At 41.0% G+C, this 27,566-nt stretch overlaps 1 protein-coding gene across 2 annotated transcripts in view; it reads left to right on the top strand.

Annotated features, from left to right (window-relative positions):
- ANKH (ANKH inorganic pyrophosphate transport regulator) overlaps window positions 1-27,566 on the top strand; it is a 108,814-nt gene that overhangs the window by 70,515 nt on the left and 10,733 nt on the right. For both annotated transcript variants that reach the window (XM_068931432.1, XM_068931433.1), the window contains 6 exons: window positions 82-216; window positions 3,467-3,559; window positions 7,438-7,533; window positions 23,912-24,041; window positions 25,123-25,246; window positions 25,841-25,940. In XM_068931432.1, the coding sequence (XP_068787533.1) occupies window positions 82-216; window positions 3,467-3,559; window positions 7,438-7,533; window positions 23,912-24,041; window positions 25,123-25,246; window positions 25,841-25,940 (678 nt within the window). The remainder of the gene's footprint in view (window positions 1-81; window positions 217-3,466; window positions 3,560-7,437; window positions 7,534-23,911; window positions 24,042-25,122; window positions 25,247-25,840; window positions 25,941-27,566) is intronic.

The raw sequence follows: 27,566 nt of genomic DNA, 5'->3' as shown, positions 1-27,566 counted from the left end.
TCACTGTGCTTTTGGTTCAGTTCTGCCTGTTTGTTTCCAAAGCCACTTGTTTTTGTTGTTGTTTTTTTCTCCCTGTTGCAGGGAGAGGCTACAATAAGGAAGATGCTGAGTTTCTGGTGGCCTTTGGCGTTAATTTTGGCAACTCAGCGAATAAGTAGGCCCATCGTCAACCTTTTTGTCTCCCGGGACCTAGGTGGCAGTTCTTCAGCCACAGAGGTAAGAGAGTCAGTGCTCAGCGTTACTGCGAACTGTCGTTTACCTGGAGCTGCCTCTGTCTTTCTCTTCTCAGCCATATTTGCAGGGGGAAAAAAAAATTGTCCTAAATACGTTTCTGTTTAGTAATCTCTTTATCCTGGAAGAGAAGACTGTTTAGACTCTTACCATGAGCACAGCTGCCAGGCCTACTGGGAGCTCACCCCGACTAGACCAGCAGAATTTTTTCACTGAACCATGCGTTCAGTTCCTGTGTCCCAAGTTTCCAAGCTCTATGTATAGGTATGCTCTGGAGATTTCCCAGATGCCCAGAGATTTCAAGACAGTCATCAGCAGTCACATGTTCCACTGTTTTGTGTCATGTATATTTATGGCTATGCAAACTGATGTGAAACAGTACTACTCTTAGAAGCCAGTGCATCACACAAAATAAGGCAGAGACAGATGGAAGCGTGTAAAGAAAATCTGTCTCCTGGTTGGGGTATGAAACGCACCCTGTTTCTCCAAGGAATTTCAGTTTATACCTATAGGTTTGGCTAGCAAGCAACTTTTCAGCGTCCTCTAAGACGGAGGAGGTGGGAATCCCGTGCCCAGTTGTTGGCTCTTATGATCAAAGAAATATGTCCTGTTCCAGAATACGTATTAAAGAGTGTCTCTGACCAGTGCATGCATGCTGAAGTCTCATCGCTGATGAACTGATGGGTGTAGGTCTTTGGGTTGTAATGCAGAGCCTTCACCAAATGCTCACTGTGAGCTGACCCAAGGTCAGAGAGACCTTTGCCACCAGTTTCAGCGGGAGGAGGCCTAGATCCACGTAGTTGTTAGCAAACCTCACATTTTTTTCTATAGGAAAAACAGTAAGATACGAAATGAAAAGGAAAATTCAAATAGCTGATTCCTAACAAACATCCTCTCAGCCATGCTAACTTGCCACATGTGATACTGTGTTTTTCACTCACTGAGGAGTTGCCAGTGGCTGCAAAGGAGCAGCTCTGGGAGGGAGTTTAGCAAATTTAACACGTTTACCTGTGCAAGCCAGGGACGGCTCTGTGTGTCTGTGCGTGTATAACATTCTCAGTACAATGGGAGCCAGAGCAGGTTAGCAGAGATCAGTTTTGCATTTCCTAATGGCTTTTTGGTTTTAGATACCTCGCAATTTGTGACCAGCCTCTTGCTTTTCGTTATTGTTAGCACGACTCCAAATACAAGACATAGGTGGTAGTCATATTTCAGCTTTCTATGATTTATGACAGAATTGCCTCTGAAAAGGGAGGTGCTGGCCACACACATAACGTCAGTGTCTGGAGCATCGGTATAGATAGCGGTTTTATAGTTTTATAGTAGTTCTATATATAGGTCCCATAGCGATTGCTATCACCATCATCACTGTGGGCAGGGTGTCTCCGTGAAGGGCTAGCATGTGGCACATTCATGAGGACGCAAGTCCACTTGCATTGACTTAACTTGCACTGCTTCTGTTCAGACTGCCAGCACAGTTATGGTGGCTGGGATAACTTTTCTGATGTTCATTTGATGGAGGATTTTTACCCTGTCAAATACTAGACACTTAGGAAACCGTTCATGCATGTGTTTTGGGATCCTGCCAGTCAAGGGAAAAATACTGAAAGAAAAGTCAGTGTAAAAACGTTCACTAATTTAATCCAAGTGGAATCTAGCATACAAAATGAGGTAGTGAAGTATTATTTTCTTTAATAGTTATTGCTTCTTTGCAGTCTTGTTGGACATTGGCATGAAAATAAACGTCACTCGAATATCTTTTATATTCCTTATTTAATTTAATCCAATTAGGTTTCATATGGATGGAAAGTCTGCTGAAAGGAGAGTAATGAGGGGAAAAAATTGCAATGAAAAAGAGTACTGTATTAAAATTGCAGTTTGTTTTCTTTGAACCAATTGCTTTCTCAAGTTACGATAAATATCATTACAGTGACAAGAAAAATCTGTCCCTCTCTCTCTCTCTCCCAGTTTACTCTGTGGATTTGATGACTTTTTCCTCCTGCTTTTTTAAGCAGCATAGGGAAAAAAATAACTTATTACATGGTCACTTTCCTGTGTTTGTATATATCTTTCATCAAGCAGGAACAGCAATTACGTTTATAACATGAAAAAGGAGTCAGATAACCAAGAAACTGTACTTAGAAAATTTAGCAGTGAAAATGAGACAGGAGTAGTTAAAAAGGGTCTTTCTTACCACTACAGTTGCCAGATGTAAAATGAATTTGAATTCAGGTGAATCATTTCAGGCCTGATCCTGCAAGCAAAGGACAGGCAACCACTTTGATTTATGGAGTTAGCAAAGTCGTGGGCTGTTCTCAATACTGATGCCCACTTCAGCTCTGCAGACAGGGAACCTGGGGGTGGCGGAGGACTTCCAGCCACCTTCGGCAAGGGCTCCCGAAACACCCTTCCTACATGAAGGAGAGGAGGCTATTTTGGAAAATTGTACCAAACGTGCTATAGAAAAGGGGTTTCATTTGTAGCAGGCATGCGGGAGGGCATGCGTTGTGGGAACCTGAGGGTTTTTACTTCTTTGATGTACCTCTTGACTGTACTGGCGAAAGTAGAAAATACCTTGTTTTAAATTTCAGATAACAAGTTGTTTCTCATGCTAAAAGAGGCTGTCTGGAATTATTTTTGTCTGATTTTCGTTGATTAGCACCAAAGCGGGCAGAGACAGTTCTTTTTCTCCTAAGGGCCTCTCAGTCCAGAGCAGTCAGTCTGATATCCAAAGTCAGGCAGTCTCGGGTGCCTAAGATTTGTATTGATATAACTGTTTTGTAGTCAATCTGTCATACTTTAATCTGTTTTACATACGAATAACTAAGTAAAATGTGTATAAATTAAGATTATGAAATAGGTTAAAAAGCAAATAGGGGTTCTAGCGACGAGTTTTAATTCTGCTGCTCGGGAGTCTCTAGAGAAAATAACTCAAGGGAGGGAGATATTCAGCTTCCTGGGGGGCACACACAGCTGAAGTTAACTGTTATCCCAAAAGTATCGGCGTGATGGTGAAATTGCAAAGCTGAGTAGCGTAGCTTCGTTGCACATAAGTTTTCCTGAGCATAAAATGCATGGCCAAACGATAGCCAAATGAAGACTTCCCACTTGCCTACCTGCTTTCCCGTTCCGTCAAGGTCAATGTGGTAATCTTCATGGAAAATTGCATACAAACGTCAGTTTAGCTATCCTGTTCAAAGATTTGAAGTTCATGTTTCCTTGTCTCTTTTTGTAGGCAGTGGCAATCCTGACAGCTACGTATCCTGTGGGACACATGCCGTATGGCTGGCTGACAGAAATTAGAGCAGTATACCCTGCTTTTGACAAGGTGAGTGCCCATGTTAGGAGTGTGGTAAATATGTTTTAGTGTGGTTTCACATCCATAGTCCTCCTCTTGCTCTCTTGTCCATCATTTCAATTTAGGGGTAGCTTCATTGATGTCAGAGGAACTTCTGTCAAACAAATTCACCAAGAAAGTTAATTCATGTCTCCGTAATCCTGTCTAGTAGATTCCTTAAAAGAGTAAAACAACTATCTAGCCAGCTATCATTTTGCTTCTCTTTACTTTGGCTTTTGACACCTATATTTTCTTGTTCCACTGATAAGGTTTTCTTAAAATTGCAGTTTGACATGAAGTGGTTTTTGGTGGCTACAAGCTGTAGTCTAGTTTATAAGCTTAGTTTTGTCTCAGAGTTATGGGGTATTAAGCTACTTTTGGATAGATAGATGCCATATTTTTAAGGATTAAAAAAAAGTCTTCACTTACTAAAATATGATGCAGCTACTTAGCTAGTGGAATGAATTCTCACAAAGTATCCGACAGTGAAAAAGCTCACATCTCTGTTTCAGAGCCAGCCTGTTCTTTAGATTCTGCAGTATCTCTGAGATGAGTTTGGGTCCATTTGCTTGTATTAGTATTTAGCAAAGGATATTTCATAGACTGACAGTAACAAAGATATCATAGGTTATTTTAATGTTACTGACTTAGTTGAGCAAGACTCTGAAGATTTTTGTTGGCAAATCATCTAATTACATAAGGATGCAAGGACTGCTCCTAGAACTGTGCAGCAGGTAAACATATAACCAAAGTCAGTTTTATTTAGCCTCTTTTTCGCTTTGTTTTAGAATTGCTAATCACTGGCACACATGCTGTGTGAAGAATAGTGGTGTTCTGTGGCTCTGTAATTCAAATACCAGGGCCCGCCCTTCCCTTTATTTACCAAATAGTCTTGTCATCTGAATTTTATGATTCCACATAATTGATGAAAAAATAATGCTCCCTTGGTCAGGGATGGACTCAGCTGAAGCAAGCCCTGTTTGATCTGATCCACCATATTTCCAAGGAGAATTTAAAAACAAAACACGGAAAAGACAAATCAGTCATACTTTCCTAACTTGCCTGTGTGCAGCTAAAATAGTCATGTCAGATGTCAGGTAAAATACAACATAGCGGCTTTCTCAGAGGTCATGCCGTTGAAAAGAGACCGTAGAACGCAAAACCAATAAAGTGCAAGACTAAATGGGGTGGGAACAGGAAATGCAGAGGCTGCTAACCTCAGGTGTTTTGAGCTTCAGTCAAGTGAATAACTGTTTCAAGCTGTTGCCGTGCAAAATTAACGGTAAGCAAGAGGCCTAAATCCAGGTCTCACTTCAGCTAACAGAAGATGTGCCGTGAGGTTGAGGGGTGGCAGGATGAGATCATACTTTCTTTCTTTGTTTATTTTAATGAAAGGACTGCTCATAAAGCTCTAAGGAACAAATTTCTGCGGAGAAGAAAAAACTAGCCTAAGGCCCAAATAGGTATGATTGATCTAATGACCAAGTAAGTCTAGAGTAGGGATTTTAGTTCCATGTTTTAAGAGCAATTTGGCATACAATGTGCTAAACACAGTAGCAACAATACAAAGGGTATCTTATCCTGGCAACCACGAGTGCAAATTCCTCCACTGTGCCTTTTACACAATAAATACCAAAACAGAAACCCATATTATTTTTCTTGGATCTCTGTGAGGACTGTTTTACTCTTGAACGCACATGATTCACTTGTCACCATGCTTTTCAAAAGCTTTGTTTTCTTAAGCTAAGACTTTCTCAGGAGAGTCCAGCTAGAATTTCTTTTTACTTCCAGACTTTCTAAAACCTTGGCTGTAATTTTCAGATGTTGAAACAGTTTGCGTAAATGTGGGCTCAGTTTTATTTTGTCAGTTACTGAGAAAGATGGTGATGCTTATGGCTATCAGAAGCACAATGAGTGGCATTAACTGACGAATGGGACTTGGGATCCAGAAGGTACGCCCTTCTTTGGTGGCTAAGCAGGAGAAGCCACAGATTCTTGTCTTCAAAGGGGACTTGTTATCTCTACTGACATTTGTAAGAGAGATGCAGAGTCAAGCTTCAATCTTTTATGCAGCTGTATGTCCGGAGCAACTTTATGGCCTAGCAGTTACACTCAGGATAAGAGCTACTGCTGATTTGCAAGAAGAAAACAGGAATATCCTAATTCTGTGCTCTACTTGCTACTTTTGCGTGGTGATAATGCCGTTATTCCTAGTGGACTGTGCCATGTGATTCACAGCCCCAGCACAGGCTGTGGGAGAAGTTTTTAATGCTGTTTATCTGATGAATAGATGAATAGACTAGTTTCTAGTCTGTTCGCTGCATAGGGAGTGCTGCAATCTAAGAACTGAGCAATGTGCAAGAGATACAAATAGGGAGTATAAGGTCAAGAGTTAGACCAAAGGCAGAGTAGAACAAGGGTAGTGTTAGCACCACTGAGGTGGTGCTACGAGAGCTCTTCCTCTTTTTTCACATCTGTTTTACGTGGCTGGATTTTGATGTGCCTTTTTTCTTTTCAGTTATTTTAGCCCTATTAGAAAATTGATCTATTGCAGCAAAATTTGTTTATACAGTGGTGAGTGGTAAGCAAAGCCCATCTTCACATGTATTAAAAACTAATGATAACTAAGTATTTCTTTAGAAACACAAGAAATGAGGACAGACTCATGAAGAAAATGTTATGGAAAGATTTCATAACCCATTCCCAAAAAGAGCACACTTGGGAGTAGCTACCTACTCCAGAATATGAGTTGTCTATATGCCAAACAGTTTCTTGCATCCACGCTTTCTAGCAGATAATCTAGGCAAGAGTAGCAAGGCTCTCCAGGTGCCATCGCTGCACTGATCACCACAAATTCTTTGGATCACAGAATACCATGAGCTACTCAAATGTGTGTGAAATGATGTGCAAGATAGGTTTGTACATGTTTCTATTTGTCTTATGAGTAACTTCAGTAAAGCAAAATGGCCATGTGACAGATACTACTGTTCTATCTGAGTTACATCAAGGTTACATCAAGCCTTGTACTACATCTCCTGGTACAGTTTTTATCAGGTCAGCACTTATCCTTGTATCTCAACAGCTCCTTGGTAATTGCAGTAGATGACCCTACAGCCTCTTGCTGTAGGGCTCCCTAAAGGAGCCCTGCTTTTGATATCCCGTCCTCCCCTTTCACAGACCATTTAGTTTGTCCTGGTGTGTTCCCTGAGGGCAATTTTAAAGCTTCAGCATCATTTGCTATGTTACACGTTTGGAGGAGAGTTTTTGCTGCTGTTTTAAACAAAGCTTCACTACCGCGTGAGCGCAGAGCCCATGTTCAAGGTGGAACATCTAATAGTTGTAATTCTGTTCTGTTCATTAAACTGCATTAACAGAGCCAGGTGTTCCCAGAGCTTTGTTTATATTAGCTGCTTGGCTAATTGGATCAGTACGGATGCTTACATTGCTGTATGGATCCTGGACCCTTCTGTGTTAAAAGGGAAAGGAATCCCGTTTTCCCTATCTGTTAAAACATGCTACCAGCTTTAAACTAAGGTAACAAAAATCCCTTGGTGTTTCCTTAGAATGAGTTAACATCATTTTTCCAGCTGAAATTTGTTAAATAGGACTTACCCCTTAGAAAACTGAGGAGATTGCTGAGCCCTCAGTGACCATATGAGCAGTTATTGCCAGTTTAAGTGGAAAATATTCTTTGGTGGTACAAAGTACTCAGTTAGAAAGCTAGATTAAAAAGCAAACAAGCAAAGAAGGGCAGGCATGCACGCACACAGAGTCAGATCCAGCGCATGACCCTGGTGCTGTCAGCTCCCCAGCAGTCTGGAGCCAAGCTAATGCTCGTTATCTCTCTCTCTCTCTCTCTCTCGCCCTAGAATAACCCCAGCAATAAATTGGTGAACACTAACAGCACCGTCACAGCAACACATATCAAGAAGTTCACTTTTGTCTGCATGGCGTTGTCCTTAACGGTAAGAAACCTTTGGTCAACTCTCTGGCTTTCATCTTAAGCCGAAAATTATCTTCCATACCTAATGCTAAAGCACTGGCAGTTCAGGAAAGGTGAGTTTTCTGTTGCTTTCATCTCAGGGAGAAGGAAACACAGAGTAATGTTCTCAGAGCACTAAGAAAATCAGCCAGCAATAACTCAGACTAGATATGTTATAGGCAAGAGTTATTTTATTTAATTGTTCAATGAAAACAAGGGCTTCCTTTAGCCCTCACTACTTCTCATTTCGAGTCATCCTCCAGATGCAAGGAGGTATCAGAGATCCTCATTTTTTCTTGTATCTCTTTTTTCAAGGGCAGAATTTCTGATAACTAGCTTATCAGGAAAATGAAGGACCACATTTGTCTAATGTGGAGTGGGATGACAGGCTGTGCCCTAGCATCCATAATTACTGCGAATGATGGAAACAGTGGCATGTCTTGGAAGTGTAATAGCTTTTCCCTGCTCCCTCACATGGCACGAGTAAGGGTACTTTCATGCAAGCTGGCTTTGTTTACTCTCAAAATGAACTGCAAAGGGCAATCTCGGAGACTGTGCTGACACTGACAAAAAGATCTTAAGTCTTGTCTGCTGGAAAAAATTGCAAGGACTAACAGCTAAGTTCTGCAGAGCGCAAGGTTTGTATGAATGATTTTACTCCAGCCAGAGAGACTAATTGCAGTATTCTAGTTAGAAATACCTACTCTAACATTGAAAAAGGCATAAAGGGAGATGTATTCCACAACAACAACTTGGGCCCTGAATACTAAAGGGAATATTCCATTTCAGTCCCCCTTTAAACCTCCCGTGACACCTCCTTTATAATAAGCAGTTTCAAAAGAAAGCAGACAATTTAAAGTTATAATAGTATCACATGACTTTTTTTCATCTGTCCAATTTCTGGTCAAAAGTAATACATGCTTTTAAGAATATAAACTTATCAAGTAGGTTCAGCTATCGTATCTTATGGGTATCATATACCCAAAGATTTGCAGAATTAGGGCTAGGAAATCAACAGAGGCTAGTCTGGGTTTTTTATTTTTTGTTTTTTGGGTTTTTTTTAAATCATCAGTGAGAGTGCTTACAGCGACAGTGGTGAACATTGAAATTGTTCCAGTCAGCCGCATAGCCTCTCTGTCTAGAGCTGGATCAGGCTTGTAACTGTGTGCAAGTGTAGCAGACCGCGGAATTACTGAAGATATAGTGATAGTTCCAGCTCAAATCAACATATACTGCCGATTTATTAAGGCTTACTGTGGAATTTAAGGGGAAAGAAAATCACATGAGAAGGTTTTTGAGTTTTACTCTGAAGCAAGATTTGAGGGGGATGGTCTTCTCCTTTTAAAACTGAAGTTCCACAAAACTCCTGATGAGTCCTGATAAGAGATTCAGCTTTCCCTTTCTTGACTTCAGAAAGTAACCCAGCTACAAACATCTGCAGATCAGAAGCTTGTCTTGCATTTAGGTCTAAGAGACTCAAATCTGCTCCATACAGAGCTGCACCAGAGGTCAGTTCATGCTTCCTTGATTTTCCAGCTGAAGGAAGAAGTCTTGCTGAACCCACATCATTTCAAAGTGACTAGCTTGCATGCATACAGCACGCATTTTCTAAGAAAGCTATTTCTACACAAGTCTGTTTGGCAACAAACAGGTAGCAGTGGAAAAAAAACTTGCATAATGTTTTGGATAATAGCAAATGATGGAGTGGATGAGTATGGTAAACGCAACTCCTGTTTCTACATAGGATAGATTTACATTAGTGTTTGGAATGAGTCTAGCTGCTGTCTTTCCCCTTCAGGTGGACTTGCCTGACCAACAGTACCTCTGTCCAGCATGGTTATTAGCAGATTTGAGATGGCCAGGCAAGGCCACAGTGGGGCTGGAGCCAGCATTGCTGCGGCATCATGGGGCAGGGACTGACAGCCCCAGGCTGGGCTGAAATGGGGCTGGGCAGGGGAGGGGGTGTCTGTTCGTTTCCTAGATTTAAGCTTGGACTCTTTCTCCATGTGGTTCAGAAGCCAGCAGCACTGACTCTCAACTTGTACTTCCTACAACACGTAGTGGTGACAGATCTACATCTTCAGTGAATGTGTCATTCACTGCCATCATCTGGAGACTTTTTGCAGTTTTCATGTCCTCTCTCATCACACACCTTGAGGTTTTCTCTAGTGCTGCTCACCTTGGTCTGCCAGTCCAAGGTCTAGTTCTCCTCAATAGCTAGAGCTCCCTTGAAATCTGTACGTGTTTTCAGAGACCCACAAAGGGGAAAAACTTTCCTCTTTATAAAGTATTCTGAGAGTTCTATTTCAATTTCAAAGCTTTCTCTGAACTGATTATTTTCTTAACCCTTCTGGGCATTTATCAGGTTACTCAAGTTCTGATAGATCATGAGTTTCTCATATTACCAGCACCACCCTGTGCAGAGCTATTTTTAATTACTGCAATAGATTTTTGCTTTATAACTTTTCAGGATACTTTTTTCAAAAGTTCTACTTAGTATTAAGGAAATGCAATTCTTTCATAAGCTCATCCTAGGAAATTTCATCTGCGTTGAAATCCCAGAAGCGCTTTTGATGTCCACTGCTTTTTCTGTCCTGTTTCTATTTTTACCTACTAGTAGCACATTCTTAGCATTGCTTGTCAATGGACAGAGGGGGGAAAAAAGGACACACAGCTCTAAAGACTCAGTTTGGTTCAAGGGCCTGAGCCTGCAAATGTTTTGGCACAGAAGTTCACTAGGACTAGCTGAGCTCCCATGACCATCAGTGACTGCTCGTGTTTTCCTGGAGAGTCTCTCCTGCAGTGAATGGCAGTCAAACTAGTGGCATCATCATTGGGGAGGTCACGTTCCTCAGGAGCAGAGGGAAAGTGGGAAACAGTTCTCCCAGGCTGGCCAAGAGATCAAAAGAGATCAAAATAAGACAAATACGTAGAAATACCACATGAGTCCATTTTCCACTGGATGCTCTATAGAAGGATTCCAGAAGACAGAGAGATGAAAGAATCCCATTAACCACTGGAAAAAATAATAGTCATACTTTTAATATGAGCAGCAATCACGCTGCAAAGTAGCCTCCCAGTGTAAAATCCTGGGAAATCTCCCAATTACTGAACGTCTGCTATTTCCTAGGATTGGAAGGCAAAAGCCTTACCTCTTTCCACTGACCAATCATGCTTGCACAAGAAGTATCCCAAACCAACTGCAGCAGAGCCACTGTTACTCTTGTTGACAGTGGCAGTATTGGTCTAGAATAGAAAAAATGCCTGGTATCCTAATAATAGGTTTTGTGTTTTTTTTTTTTTTTTTTAACATTCATAGGATCTGAAGGTTCTCAGGCTTGACCAGGGAGCATGCAGACGTGTTCTGCTGAATGGTAGCCTAAGTACTGCCTCATAGCTTGAAGCATCAGCCTGGGATTAAAGCTGCTGCTGCAAAAATTGGGGATCAGTTGTATTGCTTAGTGAAAAAAGTCTAGACAAGCTGTTTCATTTAAAGGCTGTAAATAACAGCTATTAGACTCCTAATATGCAGGAGAGCTGACATGATTAGGCATATTGATGTGTTTTTGATTATAGCACTGGCTCCTTCCAACAGTCCTATTTTGTGTGGGTATATAATTGAACATAAAGTTCATATAGTAGAGGGAAGGGACTCAGCTGAAGAATTTTGCCCATACAGTTAAGGGACTGGTTCCAATTTTAGCTGAAAAAAGTCATATTTGATAATTTACTCCCAGCTTAAAAGAGTGTGCATATTGCCGCTTGCCATTATTGATTACTTGATTGTCATTTTTAAGGCGCTTTGGACAAAAATGCTTCTTTCTGAAAGTAGAGCTATTGCTCCATATACCACTACTGCTGCCATTACTAGATAAGGCTGTTGAAGAACAAAACATTTTGGTTCAGTGCTAGGCCTCTTGATATCGCCCTAGAAGTCATTAAGTGAAAACGTAGACTCCTGTGAAAGAAAACTGGTTCATTTCTACCACGCATCCTTTAGGTTGGGGGACGGGTCAGCGCAGAAATCCCCAGATAGTTTTTCCAGGTGTTAGAATATTGCATTTCTCCATTGCAGCAAAGTTTTTCTCCAGCAGGACAGAGCATTCCCACACACTTGAGCTGTGCTTGGAGAGAGGCAGTGCAGAGGGTGCTGTTTCGGAGAACCCTGGCTTACACGGCAGTAATAACAGCAACTAGGCCAGTATTCAACATGGGTTTTTTCAGAAGAGCAGCAGTGTCTCTCAACTCTGATGCTGCGGTGCAGAATTCAGGGCTTTTGCAAGGTAGTCTGAAGGGCAGACCTAATGCCCTTCAAAGATGACTTGTTTTACCCCCCCCCCTTTTTTTTTTTCCTTGCATGCAGTCCCCGTTTCCCGGTTGAGCTCTTTCTTAAGGCAGGCCTTCTGCGGTGGCACAGAACCAGCACTCAGTTGAGGTCCTTCTCCTTGAATAGCGTAAGCTGCCGGCAGCCGCCGGCCGACACGATGAGCGTTTCCTCACCTGCCTCTAAGCTGGGAGGCTTTTTGGGCCGATGTCGCTTCTCTTTAGCGCTTGCTCTTTGCACCTGCTGCTTCCTGGTGGCGGTGCATATAAGCAGGGCACATGACCAGCCGTGTCTTCACACACTCAGGCACTCTGTGTATTGCCAGGTTTTCCCCTACTAATATTGCGGGCTTAAGGTGCCAAGGGTTGCGTGCTGTGCGCACCACGCCACAGGTGTCTATCTGTCACCGAGTTAACGTAGAGCAGGAGCGCTGGGCGCTCCTCCGCAGCCTGAACGTTTGTCTCATTGGAAAGAGCTCTGAGCTCTTGCCGACTTTTAGGTATAGTAGCAGCCGTGTTATTATAAAAGGGAGTTCAGTGTTGCTTTGCATTTTTCCTTTGAGACGGACACATGCTTAAGGACAAACAGGGGAAGCAGCAGCTTCCATGAACACACGTGCTGATGAAGGGGAGAGGCTAGCTGCATGTAAATGCTCTGCTATATGCAGTTAGTGGGCACCGCTTAAGAAACCCAGGTCAGCTGTTTAAGCTCGCCCTTTGATTTTCAGTCCGAAAACGCTCCTGTTTCAGGAGAGCGAAAGACAGAATGGAGGGAAAGCTTTTAACGTGCACCCTCAAGTATGTGTGCGTGTTTTATGTGGAGCTTACAGATTTCAGCCTTTCTTGTTGCAAACCACAGACAAACAACCTAAAATCCTAAATCCGTTTTTGCTTCTGGAAAAAATTGCCACGAAGTTTCAGCTAAAGCAAAAACTCAGAAATGTAAGCTGAACAAGTTGACATGCGTCAGCTGAGTCACGGTAAACAACTTCAAAAAATGCCAGGTAACATGCGCTGGATTTAAATCTCAGTGAAAGCTTAAATTTAATGTACTTAAGAGCAAACAGCTGGTCAAATTACTGGCCCATATGTTTGGGCCTGAGAGTTGAAGAGGTGCGTGTCAATATATGTCAAAATGTCATATATTTTGCAGTTAAGCTTATTCATACTTGATGAATATAGATAGCTTTAAAATGTTTATAATACTTACAGTATTACATTCTATATTATTAGATATAGAATCTAATATAGATTATTAGATATTAGGTCATTTATTACATTCTGTAATGGAATATTACTTTTTTTTTTTCCAAGTAGAATGTAATACGTTTAGATTCGTGTCTGGACCTGTTCTTGTGACAGGGGAAAAACACATACTGATTTCGAAGGGCTCCTGCTGGTGGGCATCGGTAGTTTAAGGAGTTACTGTTGGCAACTGACTGTTGCTTTCTGTCAGCGGAAGTTATCAAGCCCTTCGGAGGAGCACCAAGCAGGCACGGTGTCAGCTCTCGAGTGGCCACAACTTGCAGTGTGGTAGCATAAACTGCCATCAGCTGGCAGCTACAATCATCTCATATATTGCATGTAATTATAAATGTATAAATACCTATTGCATGTACAGTTATATATAACATACAGTTACATATAGTTTATATGTGTGTATTATATATATATATATATATATATATATATATTATAGCTATTAGAGGTTATGAGCTGCAGCATCTGAGACACGAGCACGTTTGCCTATGCACCTTTTTTACTTCTCCGCTCCTTTATGGCAGTGATAACCATGGGCAGCACGGAGTGGGTGCACATGGGCTCTTTGATCTTGCAAGTGTCAATCCAGTGGCCCCATCACAGACTTAAAATGGCAGAGAGGGCTCCAGAGTCACCGTGTTTCCTCTGCTGGGTCCCTGCATCAGGATTATACAGTAAAGAGGGGAGGGGGGAAAGTCTCTGTCCCGGTTGACGATGGTTTGCTGCAAGCTATCCCATCGCGCTACTAACCTCCAGTCATCACCTGCTCCATTATCTTCCGTAGTGAAGCACCAGGCACTTAGGAGGCAAGGGAAAAAAAAAACCCTAATCAAAAACAGGCAAGCCAGTGCGATAAGGAAAATCCCCTCCATTTAAGAATTAAGGCACAGAGTACATGGCTCACTGAGTAGTTGCTGCTTTCTATTTTTTTTTATTATTATTATTCTGTAGGAGTTAGAGCTAGTCACTACAGAAAAGAAGCAGTCATGTTTCATTCAGCCTGAGAAGCCTAGTCTGTTTAAAAGGCAACTCCAAATACCCCCTTACCTTTTGCACCCTGCTTTGGATTTGGTTATGCCAAAGTAGGAACTGCAAAGTGCCAAGTGGATGCCGTCCGCCAGCTCTCCTGTCTGACTGGTCAGCAAAGGCTTCACCAGCGCCTGAAATGTAGACACTGGTAGATAAAATTGGGGTCCAGGTGTGTGAGGACAGAATATTCGTGCCAACTCAACATATCATTGCAAAGGGCATTGCTTTATTGGCACCTTCCCACTCGGATGCTGTGCATCTGCCTAACTTTTTTCACTCTATAGTTGTTTAATTTCCAGTTGAACTCAGCAAATGTTATTATTTCCAAGCCATCAGCATTGATTTTTCCTTTGAGGGGCACCAAAGGCTGTCCAGTAGGCTCATGTGCAGTCAAATTTTCAATCTTTAGATTAATAAATACACCATTTCACATCATTTTCTGCAATTACATATTAGCTCATTTCCACATTATAAAGTGAAGTTCTTAAGTAATGTTCTAAAGTAAAGTAAAGCTCTTGCATAGATAAGTCGCTGGCTTATTTGATAGTCCCAGCTACATTGTGCTGCTAAACAATAAAACATGAAGCAGTTGTAGATGAAGGACAGAAGTAGAAGAATTCCTTCCTCTCTTCAACAAAGCTGATTGATTGCTCTCTTTCCATGCATGCTTAGCTTCTGTTAATGGTAACGTGAATTGTGTTTGTATATTGAAAAACTCCAAGGAACCTGGTCCTGTTTCACTCATAAAGCCTTATAAAAGCAGAAGAGGAATGTCTACCGTGTAACATAACTGCAGTGCAGTTCCCTGCAGCATGCATCTCTTGCTATTTGCCAGTGGGTGAATGTCTAGGATCCCCCACAGATAGACATTTAGCCAATGAGGATGCACGCAATAAGTTAAAGATCCTTACAAAAGCGTTGTGCACTTCACTTTGTTTACATCTTTGGAGACCAAACACCTGAACGGTCTCATTTCAAGCCTGAGAGACAACAAGATGCCTTCAGGACCCGAAAGGAGATTAGCTTTAATTTTTAGCAACCTCAGGCAGTTTCACTATAGCCAGAGGACATGCAGGGGAGCATTTTTAAATAGAATTTGCCACAAGCAGTTGTGTGAGCACCCTTCCACAGAAATGTAGTTCCATTTTTTTTTTTCCCCTTTCCTAAAGGAAATCAACTCAGTTACCACTACCCTACCCTTGTGAAATCAGTATTAAAATCTGTCAGATACCAAGAAAATACAGGAATACTGGAATTTAAGCCCTCACAGTAATGCATTTCAGCAGAGTGAGAAGGTTTCTGTGTACACAACTGATCAGCTTTGGTAAAGATCAACCCAGAGTAGCGAAAAGAAGTGATTTGCAAATTCTGACCAATGCAGCAGACCGTCAGTGCTTTTTTACCCCACTGCTCCATGATCTGTGTCACACTAAAAGACCTCAGCCAAACATCTGCTCCCCCTTCCCCATGATTTGAAGTCACTGAAGTGCCAGGAAGGGGACATGGGAAAAGCAAGAGGTACTGTTTCTATTTCCTGGTGCCTCATGCCACAGTTTTCCTCTGTATGTTGAGAGAGTTGCTACATGAGAAAGTCAGCCCGCTATTACCGCTCTGCTAGTTTGGATAGAGTTACATCCAGCCTACTGATGCTGATTCTTCAGTTCATAAGCTGAAGACAGCATTTTCAGGACAAAGTGATGATTTTTGAGGTCCTTAATTTAGGCATTCCTCTTAGTGCTTTACACCTAATTTCCGCCAAAAGGGAATGCAATATGATGCCCTGTTATAAACCTCAATAATCTTTTCTGACTTGAGGGTCTGACTTCTGCAGGTTTTCTACCTTATTAGAAGAAACAGGTTTGCCACACCTAAGGTAGGAGTCATAGAGATGTGAGGGTTTTTTTTATTGAAACAATGAAATCTATGAGATTATCATTGTCTGTGTGCGTCACCCAAATTCTAACATACACAGCCGAAATTATTCTGTAGAAACTAAAATTTGGACTCTGGAAGAGGAAGGTAATGTGGCATCACTGCTTTTCATCTTTAGAGCTGTTTGCGTTTTAGTAAACATGGCCTCGGACATGAGCCAGAGTTGCGGCATTATGATTCCAGCCCATTAGTTACCAGCCACTTGCTAGAGTTTTACAAATGGGAGATTACTTAAGAGCCAGATTTCCTAAAATGGGTTGTGGGCAAGCCTTTGTTGTTCTGTAAAGCTGACCAGTGTGTATGTATGTGATTTTCCATGGCTTTTTTTTTTTTTTTAAAGTCTGATTGTGGAACTTTAGCCTTAGAAGGATAATTGAGACACACGCACGCACGCGCGCACACACACACACACACACACACACACACACACACACACACACACACACACACACAAAATACCAAATCATGGTTTGATACTGTCTAGCCTCATTCCCCTTCCACAAAATACAAAGCAATTGTTGTCCAGTTCATCCAGATTCAAGCAGTAGTTCATCCTCACCTGCTTATAAGTGTCCTCAATGGGAGATTTTTTTTTTTTTTCCCCAAATATCTCCTTTTCTGCTTTTGAGGATAAGTGCTTCTTCCTGGATAGCGTGGAGGAGCTTCTGCATACCCACTGCAGTGTATCCCTCCACTCCTGGTATTTATTCTCCTTCCTCTCTGTTTTATTTCTTGCTTTCAGAGCTACTGTCTTAGGACCAAAAAAAAAAAAAAAACACTTGGGGAAAGCTAGGAATTGACTTTAAAAAAACAGTACAAACTGCATTTGCTTCAGAATTGAGGTACTCTATATCATTATTTTACTTTTTGCTCAGTCGGTAAGCACCGAGTTTTTCCTCACAAGTTTAGAGATAGATGAATGAAGGGAAGTGAGAACAGTAATGACGTTTTGCTGCCACTACATATACATGTGACATTCAGTGGGATAAAAAAACAGCCAAAAGTCTAAGCCATTGCTGAGGTCACTGGACTTGTGTTCAAGGTTCACACCTTTTATTGGTTGTCTTCATTTTAAATCATCTTCTGCATTACTTTAATATCAAAGGCTACAGCTGGTCTTCATTAGAGTCACAGAATAATAAACCTGAGAGGCAGTAAAATCCACTGGGAGAAAGGTCCCAGTGAGAAACCGGTCCCTCTCAGAGGACACAACCCCAGCTTGTGACTATGCCAAATACCTGCAGCTCCCGGGGTGACCAAGCTCGTGGTTGTGATTGATTGCTAATGAGTACGCAAAGAAAGGAAATAAAAAAGGGAACAGATTTGCTCCCACCCCCCAACCCCGGCCTTATTTCATCAGTGGCCTTTGTTACAGCCTCATTATATCAAGGAGATGTCACAAGGCCCATCTAGGACCATTTTATTAACAAGAAAACAGTATTATATATTTTAGGAATAACTTTCCATTTTTTTTTACTTTACTATCATATAGTATATGACTGGCAAGACAGGACATAGTGGATCTGTTTTTCACTACATTGATTTTTGCCTGTCCTAGAACTCCTAGATTGTTTTTTTTTTTTTAATCTTCAGGTTGCTTGCACAGAGATAAAAATTTGGAAATGACATTGGCAGCCAATTGCTCAAGAAGGTTTTTTTTTTTTTTTAAACCTCTTGAAGCTCAGGTTTAGCTCCCACTCAGAAAAGATTATTTCAAACAGGAATGAAAAAATATTCCTGCCTGCTTGGTGGGTTGTGAGATTACCAATGGGTGACTTTATAAAATCCTCATACCAGTGAGCTGAGGTCTGCGTACCAGTCATGGTACTGCACGGATCCTTTGTTCTGGAACAAAGCAATTCTGTTTGGTTTGGTGAAGTGGAGACTGATGTCTCCTTCATGACTGTTCTGGTTTTACACAAAAAGTCTGTACAAGAAGTGTAGTGTATGAGCGACTGCAGCAAGCAGAAAAGGAAGAGTCAAGAGTTATCATTGCAGCATGTTTCTGCTCAGATACGATAATTGTGATAGGAAGCAGCTGAATAAAGTCCAGAATAGTCCAATAAGAATTATCCAAGAGCTGCAGAAAACACAGGGCAGGAGCACCATAAACAGAAGAAAACGGCTAAGCTGGGAAGTCGACAGTTTTCAGAGAGCCTAGGAATCCGCCAGCTTTGGATTACTCAAGCTTTGTTAAAGTGAGCCTATACCGAACAAACTGTTCTGTCTTCGATAAAAATAAAAGGAAACAGGATTCAACAGGGTGAGATAATGATTATCTTAAATTAGCGATCCAACCCAGCCTGAAAAACACCAGCTAAGTATTTTCAGCAGCAGCTAGTGGGGAAGTAAATGTGGTGGCAAGTTAGTGCTATCAAAGAGCTAGTGTATTGTGCAGCTGCTGGACCTGGCTTTATTTCTGCAGAACGATCTTCCTGCTCCGTCACTATGAACTATAAGGAAAGTCGGGGTTGAGGGGATTTAGATCTGCAGAAACCAATTATTTCAGAATAAAATGTGAAGTTACAGAGTTTTCCTGCAGGCAAGCTCTGCTTTTTTTTGCTCCCCCTGCTGCTTGGCAAATTTTATGACAGCTGTTTTCAGCTTGACACCACCCTTCACAGAAAACAAAGTTCACAAAAATCTGTACCGACTTGTGTGCACCTGAGGGATAATCGCTATAAGACAATGTTCTTGTGATTCAAGTCATAACCATTAAGATAAAGAGCTTTCAAATATGACTGTGGTCTGACATTTTTGTTGCACGTGGATCCAAGGGGTTTTTTTGCTTCATAGGCTTACCGGATAATTCAGGTTGGAAGGGCCTCAGGGGTTCTTCTAGCCCAAGCCCCAGCTCAAAGCAGGGTCAGACCAGGTTGCTCAGGCCTTTATCCAGTCCAGTCTTAAATACCTCCCATCTCCCACACAAGAGAAGGAGCGGTCTTCTGTCCACTTAGAAGTTATAGGACTCCTAAACACGTCATCATGGCCTATTCCAACAGAATGCCAGACTGTGCAGGCTCAAAGGCCTCCCTTTGGGGGCTGATCCAACATTTTGGTCTTAAAAGCTCTCTATCAAAAACTCCTTAATACTGCTGAAACTTAGTTAGCTGAGTGAAAAGCCGTTCTCTGACACGGTTTATGGAGGAAGAAAGCATAGGAGTCTGCAGGTCTCTTCTGGTGTGAGCCTGGGTTTGGTGTGCTCCCAGGCAAGCCAGGGATGTTGGCCTCTGCTGCCATACCAGGCATTCAGTACCACGCTCAGCAGCCTCTGCGCAGCCTGCAGATAACCTGAAGACAAGTTACGGCAGTGTGCTTAAAATTTATCTTAGTCCTTAGCAGCAACAAGATTTTCTTGAGTATTTCTTCTTAAGCTCTCGTGTGGCTTCCTATCAACCGGGGATAATGTCTTTACTATGAACCTGAGGTTTTTTTGATTTACTGGTCCACAGAAAGAACGTAAAATCCTTTATTATTTGTGTAAATTGAAACGAGTGATTAGATTTCTTCTCTTCATAAGAACCCTGTCGAACATTTTCCTTATTGCTGTTTAACTGCTTGAGAGACTGCCTGATGGCATGAATGCTTCAGCAGGTATTAGGAAATTATATTCTGTGGCACTGAAATATTCAGCACTGAACCACCTTTCCATTAATTGTCTGAAAATGCTTTTGACTAATTAATAACTATTTCTACAGTTTCAGTAGTAGTACTTAACACTTCGAAACAGTTGTTTGTTAGTTTTATTCTTCATCATGGAAAATACAGAAGAGAGATGGTGTTTGCTTTAATATTAAGATGCTAGAGTAAATTTTTGAGAGACAAGCCTCAGTACTACACAGTCATTTAGAGAACTAGATTTTTCAAGGGCTGTGAAGCTATAGATACATAAGAATAGCACTAACAAATTCAGCAAAATCAGTGTTTTCCTCACACCTTGCAAAATAGGATGCTGCAGTAGGACACTGCTGCAAGTCAGAACAAGACATGAATCTGACTTGCAAACAGACACAGAAGATAGTAGGGTGATACATGCTCTGAAAGGAGATGGCATTATGGACATTTGGCTTATGGGAGAGTGCCACTGTTTGGCAAATCAGGAGATTAGACAGCGTAAAACTCAGAATACCTCTTGATTTGTTTATTGCACACTTGGAAAGACTGAGAATCATATGATTTGTATTCTTCCATCTTAATAAAAGTGATAAACTTACTTAATGATATTTTCTCAAAAGTCCAAAGTTTAATTCACAGCGGAGGTGCATAAGACAAAATAAATTTCTTCTGCCCTCATTGGATGCCACATAGCATAAATGGGCATCAATAGGTTGTGAACAAGGCATGGGTTAAATTAAAGATGCAGTCCTCAGTGCACATATTACATAATGCTTTTAGGGTAAAACACCTTTCTTGGACAGCCATACCTTGATATTACACTATCCTTTTGCAAATACATCAAGTTCAACAAACAATAGGAAACGAGTGATAAGAAGCCTCTCCTGAGAGTTGTTTTGCAGTAGAAGAATACGAACTGCACTTCATCGTAGAAGGGCCTTTAGCCAGTTAACTGTTCCATCCCCTTGATCTACGGTAAAATTTGTTATAGCCACGTCATCCCAGGCTGATACACTGAAGACACCCCCTTTCAGATTGCATAGGCTCTTCTTCAGAAACATGGAGCCATATCAGAGCTTTGTCATCAGGCAGTGTTTTCTCAAATTGGGAATTGCACAGAGGTTCTCCAGAAATGCTGTACCCTTCTTTGTGCCTTACATTTAATCAGAGCATGTCCCAGAAGACACACAGCTTTCTAAAGATGTTTAGAACAAATTGATCTAGCACCCTGCAGACTACTGTACCCGTGGAAATAGCCTTTGTTAGCATAACGTATTATAATGCATTATGTAGTGGGTCTGAGGCTTAGGCTCCCTGTCAGCAACCGGAATAAATGGAAGTAGCTTCCAGGAGACACGGGGTCAGTAAGAAGGCTGCATGCTGGTAGTTCTTGAAAACTAGCAGACTCGCACGCACAGCTGAAACAAAACCTCATAAACGGTCTCTTCTCACAATCGTGTAATGAAGTCAAATGCGTGCAGTGTATTTAAGAGAAGGGCTTAAAGGGACGTTTGACTGAGCACTAGCACTGTGATACTTTCCCTCTGAGACAAAGATTTGGTGCATTCTCTCAGGCTTGTTGACAGAAATATAGTGGCATATGTTGTCTTTCATGTTCCTAGGTGCTGAATTTGCTGGTTGAGAATAGCAAGGTTGCACGGGATTGACTGCAATGACAGCAAAACTACACCTGGAGATTGTCTAGGCCACACGTGAAGGGGTTAGGGGTTTTGTTTTGGGGTTGTTGCTTTAAACAAAATGCATAATTAGATTACAAAGAGAGATCACTGACATGAGACGTTTTGCTTGCACACCCTAATGCTTCATGGGATAAAGGTGCACCACTGCTATTGAGCAGGCTGCTGCAAATGTAACTTCTCAGTGAGGAATTCCTCGAGCAGTAACAGCTAACAGCTCAGCAGATACAGTAGGGAAGGGCGTTTCTTACTCTGTATTTACCCTGTTATTTGAACCCTTTCCTTAAGCATACCCCATTGACTGTTAACAAGGAGACAGTACTAAGCTGGGGGAGGTTTGATCTGATCTAGTACAACTGTTTCCGTGCTCTTATGCAAGCCTAAGTTATTGATGCGTTAAATGAAGCCTTTCAAATTTCACTACCGTGGATCAGTTAAAGACACCTTGCCAATAGCACAACCCTTCAGATCAGTAGAAGTGATTAAAACACTTCCAGAAATATCTAGGCTATTGTTGTTTGTACAGAGATAACAGCAGCACTCAGACCTACTTCTTCTCTGTTCCACTCCTCTCCTTTTTGTATCATCTTCATCGTTCCCTGTATTCTTAAAGAGCTCGTCGCTTGTAAGTTAAGTCCCATTTAAGTGATCAAAGGCATTAACAAAACGATCCGTTCATATCATGCTGTACTCGTACCATAAGACAACACAAAAGGAAGTCAGTTCTGTTGCTAGAATTCCACGAGCAAAATCCTTTCTCCCAAAGCGTTGAGGACTGCGAGCCCCAGCAAGGCTCCTAAGTACAGCATGCAGTACTGCATGTAAGCGTTGCACTCACCTGCAGTCACAGCCTGAAGCTGCCCAGCATGTCAGTATGCATGCAGGTTGCTAGTCTGTGCCAAGCTTTTACTGTTTCATCTTCACATTTTGATTAGATTAAATGAAGGGATAACTGTTACCCTAACCAAGCCCTTTTTCTTCTGTTTTTAACCTGCAAACATACACAGAAAGATGAAAGGGGTGGGGGGGGAGAAGAAAAGAAAATGTCTAACAGAAAAAGATAAGAAACCTACTATATGTAAATCTTTTCCTTAAAATCTCTCCTGATATGAGTCCCATAAAGTTACTACTTTTTACTCCAGCAGATCCCATCTCTAACTGTATAGGCTACGCTCTCTGTTTCACTGGACAGCTTATATCATTTTTCTTGTTGCTGTCTATCTTCTCCAATCTTTTATGAACTCTTTCTGATCAGTATCCATCCTCTACCAGTGTATTCACAAACATCATGCAGACACTCAGCATGATAAAAAGCTAAGGCCTCGTCCTGTTTTCAATATACCTCTTCTGGAATAGGTCAGTAACCAAACCCCTTTCCTCTTTTTATGTATTTTTCTCTAGCATTACTGTTTTCCTGAAATGGGGCCTGTTTGCTGCACTACATCTTGAATTTGTCTTTGAAATGATACTGAAAATCCCTGAGTAGGAAGTTAAAGCTCTGAGGGTTCCCCCCCCCCCCCCGGACCCTTGCAAAACAAAATACATTATACAAAGCATTAACTTTTTCCTGAAGCTGTGTCACCTGTGGACAATGAGAGTGTTCTCTGTTCATGAGGTGATAGAGAGGAACCTCTTAGTACAGAGAAATTTGTTATCAATGTTGGAACGAAAAGACTGAAGCCTACTGAGATGGGAGTAGAAGGTCTTTCTGTTGTCACACCTTACTTCCACAAACACTGTTGAAGAACTGTATTTACCTCTTGCATTTAAATATTTATTGCATTTAACTATTGTATTTAAATATTTGAAAACTTCTTTAAACTTCTGCAAAAACATTGAGACAAAGCAAAAGGCATTCTGAGTGTGATTACAAACTTTGCTGCGATGTTTTCTTTTCCAGTAGTTTTGACTGATTTCAGAGAAGTGAGAATCTGTTTTCCACTCGTTATTCAGAGCAATAAAGTTGGGCCTGACTTTTGCGCAGTTGAGTGTCCTCAAGTTAAAGACAACAGGAATTGTTGATTTTGGGGGTAGCTCCCTGAACAGCTTTTTAAAATCTTCCCTCCAATTTCTTCTTCGTTACAATTGTTACAATCCAAATGCAGCCAGATTAGCTTTGCATGTGTGTGTTATTTATTCTACTACTGCTTCATAACCTGTTGAGTCAAGACTGTTGCTTAATGTGCAAGTTTTGTTACTTTCTTTCACTGGTGTATGTGCAGAGAGGCAGAAACATAGGATAATAGCTAAAGAAGGTGAAAGTAAAATGCATGCCTTGGTAATGATGAAAACCTTAATCTTTGCATGCTGCAGTTCCCTGAATACTGTAGAAATGCAAAATTATTACTGTTAATTTGTATCTATCTTCTCCCTTCATTTGATACCAAAAAAACCATCAGTAGAGTGAACAAATGTTTTAGACCAGGAGGGCCTATCTTTTATTGTGGCTTCCCTTACGAAATATAAACATTTCTTTATGGTATTCTTCTCTCTCTTTTTTCCCAGCTCTGTTTTGTGATGTTTTGGACGCCAAACGTCTCAGAGAAGATTTTAGTTGACATAATTGGAGTAGACTTTGCTTTCGCAGAGCTGTGTGTTGTCCCGTTGCGCATCTTCTCTTTCTTCCCAGTTCCAGGTAAAAACAAGAAAATAAAAATCCACAACTTATAAACCTAAATCAACCTTCAGGTGTGGTCTTGGGGCCTGACTTTATCTCTAAAAATAAGAGTGGCCAAATGCATACGTAGCATAAGCAACACTATTTTCAAAGCAGTACCGTTGTCACTGAAGCCAGTGTAGACTAAGACCATTTACATCAGTTCTCAAGGTACAAATGCTGCAGTAAGAGCTGTCTGCTGTTAAACAGAGTCCAACTGACCACACCTAAATTTCTGACTAGCAAAAGTAAAACCTGAATTATATCTATTGCAGTTGTCCAAGAACACACATGTGAATGACACTAATGGTACATGTGGACATGTGTTGTCCTTCTGCCAAGCTTGCAATTAACTGGTATAGCATCTAGGACCAACTGCGCGGTAGTATCAACCCCATTAGCCTTCCCTTCTTTTACCAGTCTGAGTGGCACTTGCCGAGATCATCACAGTATAAACACTACAGAATAAAAGTTAATGGCCCTCTTCAAGAAACAGGTAAGTTTTACCGCAGTAATCAAAATGGTTTCCCTCAAAAATTTTCAAACTTTCATAAACAGATGCTACATGGTGTAGTGTTTTCTGAAAGCTTGCTAATATAACAAGATCGCTTCATAATAAAGATAAGCTCAAAATAGAGGAACACGTACATCTAGGTGTCATTGTTTGTAGCTAGCTGTTGTACCATTTACTGAACAGGAGCTTAGTGAAAGGTTTTCCTTAGTGTTATTTCTGTCCAGGGAAGGGCTTATTTTTTATTGAAGAAAACAGAATAGCTCTTCTAATTCATTGGTTATAAGACAACGCTCTTTCCTCAGGAAGGATTGCTGTCTATAACTGTTTCTTGCAAAAATCAGTGTACTAAAGCAACATGGAGACAAGATCTACTTCATTTCTAGGAGGGTTTCCCAGTGGGCAAAGTTACCAGAAACAAATTCCACCCTGGTCATTGCTAAACAGGGCTCTCTACATGAAAAAGCTTCATATGCGATGACTGAAATTTTTTTCCACTCTTTCTTCCCTTTCTCCCCTTCCTCTCCCTCTTCCCCTGTTTATGAACAGTGACGGTCAGAGCACACTTGACTGGTTGGCTGATGACTCTAAAGAAGACATTTGTGTTGGCACCCAGCTCAGTGCTGCGGATCATTGTCCTCATCGCTAGTCTCATTGTTCTGCCTTACTTGGGGTAAATCACTCTCCTTGCCATAGAACAGATATTTCCTTGTTTCCTGTCGCTTAAAAGCGGAATCTACATAAATCTGAACATTTTCCCCAAATACTATCATATAAAGCCTGAATAGTGGCAATCTCTGGAAAAGAATCATTTACAAATTTATGAGTGTGACTTTGCTCTAGGCAGGCATGGTAGTGATGGCCCTTTTGGAAAAAAATATACAAATGTCAGTGAGGCAAAGCCTGTCCTAGGGGGAATTTATTTGCATTCTGTTAAATGCACTGTTATGAAAGCTAATGGAAGAATAGCTTGTTAATGAAGTTAAAGAAAACAAACTGTTCTATAGCAATCTATACAATTCTTTAATTTCATATTAAATTCTGTATTCAGCTTTCCTCAGTGCAGTATTTGATTCAGTATGTGTTACCCTTACTAAATAATGAAGCATGTTAAGAAACAAAAATGTCCTGTAAAATATGTTTTTTTTCTCATCATGTCTTTAAAGTAAAGATTTCTAAAGACTGGTTATATATGTATCAGGGGAAATATAATTATGAATCACAGATTAGCACACAATCATTACTACTTTTTTTATGCTACCCACAGAGTTCATGGAGCCACTCTTGGAGTAGGATCCCTTCTAGCTGGTTTTGTAGGAGAATCCACCATGGTTGCAATAGCAGCCTGTTACGTCTATCGGAAACAGGTAAGAAGTAGGCTGTGGAGAATCTGATGAAAGAAGTTTATGAATGTGTTGGATGTCTATCCAATATACTTGAAAATTCTTTGGGATGAAATAAAACCAGAAGATGCACTGCAGCCGCTAGTGGGCGTTCAGTCCACGGGACCAGGCTAGAGCTGATCCGAAGTAAACCTCCTGCTTCTCAAAACATGTACACCATGGATATCATGTTCTCAGTGTCTACTGTTTTGCACTATAGAGTTGCTACTATAGCACAACATCACTTGCTTATGTTATTATATATATAAACTTGTCTTAATTCTCTGTAAAACTGGCTCTGCTGAAAATGGACAAAAATACAGTTGCGTCATTTTTATTGCCATCTAAAGAAATGGCTTGAAACAAGATATTCTCCTCCAACAGTGCAGGCTAAGAACTTATAAATATTTAAAGAGGGGAGGATTTCTTATAGCCATACTTCTACCTATCTCACAGACTACAGTCCTACACATGCAAAGTAATAATGGTACATGGATTCCAAAGAATATTCCACTAAATCAAGTCAAACATACTGTAAATGTTGGCTTGGCAATTGGGTATATCTTAGTAGTCTTTTTACCTACAGGGTGTGTCATTCCAGGTATGCGTTCAGAGTGCTGTATAAGGTACCAGCTGCAGGTCCAAAAAGAAAGAGCAAGATAGTGCAGCTAGGTCATTCCCGAAAAAGTCTGTGGATGGGAGTAGAAAATATAATCTATGTATTAACTTTGTAATCTATGTGTTAACTTTTTTTAATTATACTTCTTACTAAAGACAAAGTAAAGATGCCTACCACTTCTGGTTTTAGCAAAAAAGTCAGAAAATGGAATACCTAAAAGCCTTGTGTTGAACAAATTAAAAACAATTTTGAAGTGTATTAACAGTGCAGGAAGATCAGCATGACAGTAGAGCAAACTATACAACATGCATAAGAAAATGGAAGACCTTGTTCTCTGTCACGCTTAGTCTGCCATGTTTTTCCTGAACAGGAAAGAATACAATCTGTAGACTCTGAAATGGCTGTTGGCCTGTGGTTTCACAACGTATTTCTGTTTAGACTAACCTCCTCATTGCTTGTATGTTACAATTGTAGCTGGTAGAGTACTTCGGGGATCTGGTGCTTAACTTTTTGCAGTGATGACTACTGCAGGTAGCAGTAGTAGAAACTGTGCCGACCTAATTTATTCCCTTACCAGAACTGGTATGTAACTGACACCAGCTCCTCAACAGCCGAGGTGACAGTGGCAGAGCCAACTAGTAGCTCAACACATCAAATTTTTTTCACCTAAAGCGGTATTTCGTGGACATGGTTTGAGAGTTGCAGATCAAATGCTGTGTAGACACCATTGAAATTTCGAAGCTCTGCTATGCTCAACTCAGCTGAATCAATAATACCCGTGGGTTGGGGTTTTTTTGTCAGTTTTATAAGTGTTTTCTGTAAGACTAGTCAGCCTGCTGAGAAATGGATAATAAGGAACAGATGCTTCAAGTTGTTTTGTAGTGGGTCTGAATGCTTCTTAGCTTTACTAAGCCAGGACATCCTGAATGAATCATAGGCCTCTTGAATGCCCTCCCGCTCCTGCTGGCCAAAAATAGACTCTAATATTCCTT

The sequence above is a fragment of the Struthio camelus genome, chromosome 2 (assembly GCF_040807025.1).
Source record: "Struthio camelus isolate bStrCam1 chromosome 2, bStrCam1.hap1, whole genome shotgun sequence".
Taxonomy (NCBI): Eukaryota; Metazoa; Chordata; class Aves; order Struthioniformes; family Struthionidae; genus Struthio; species Struthio camelus.
The sequence above is the reverse complement of the archived record's forward strand: the minus strand, read 5'-3'. Positions and strand labels throughout refer to the sequence as shown.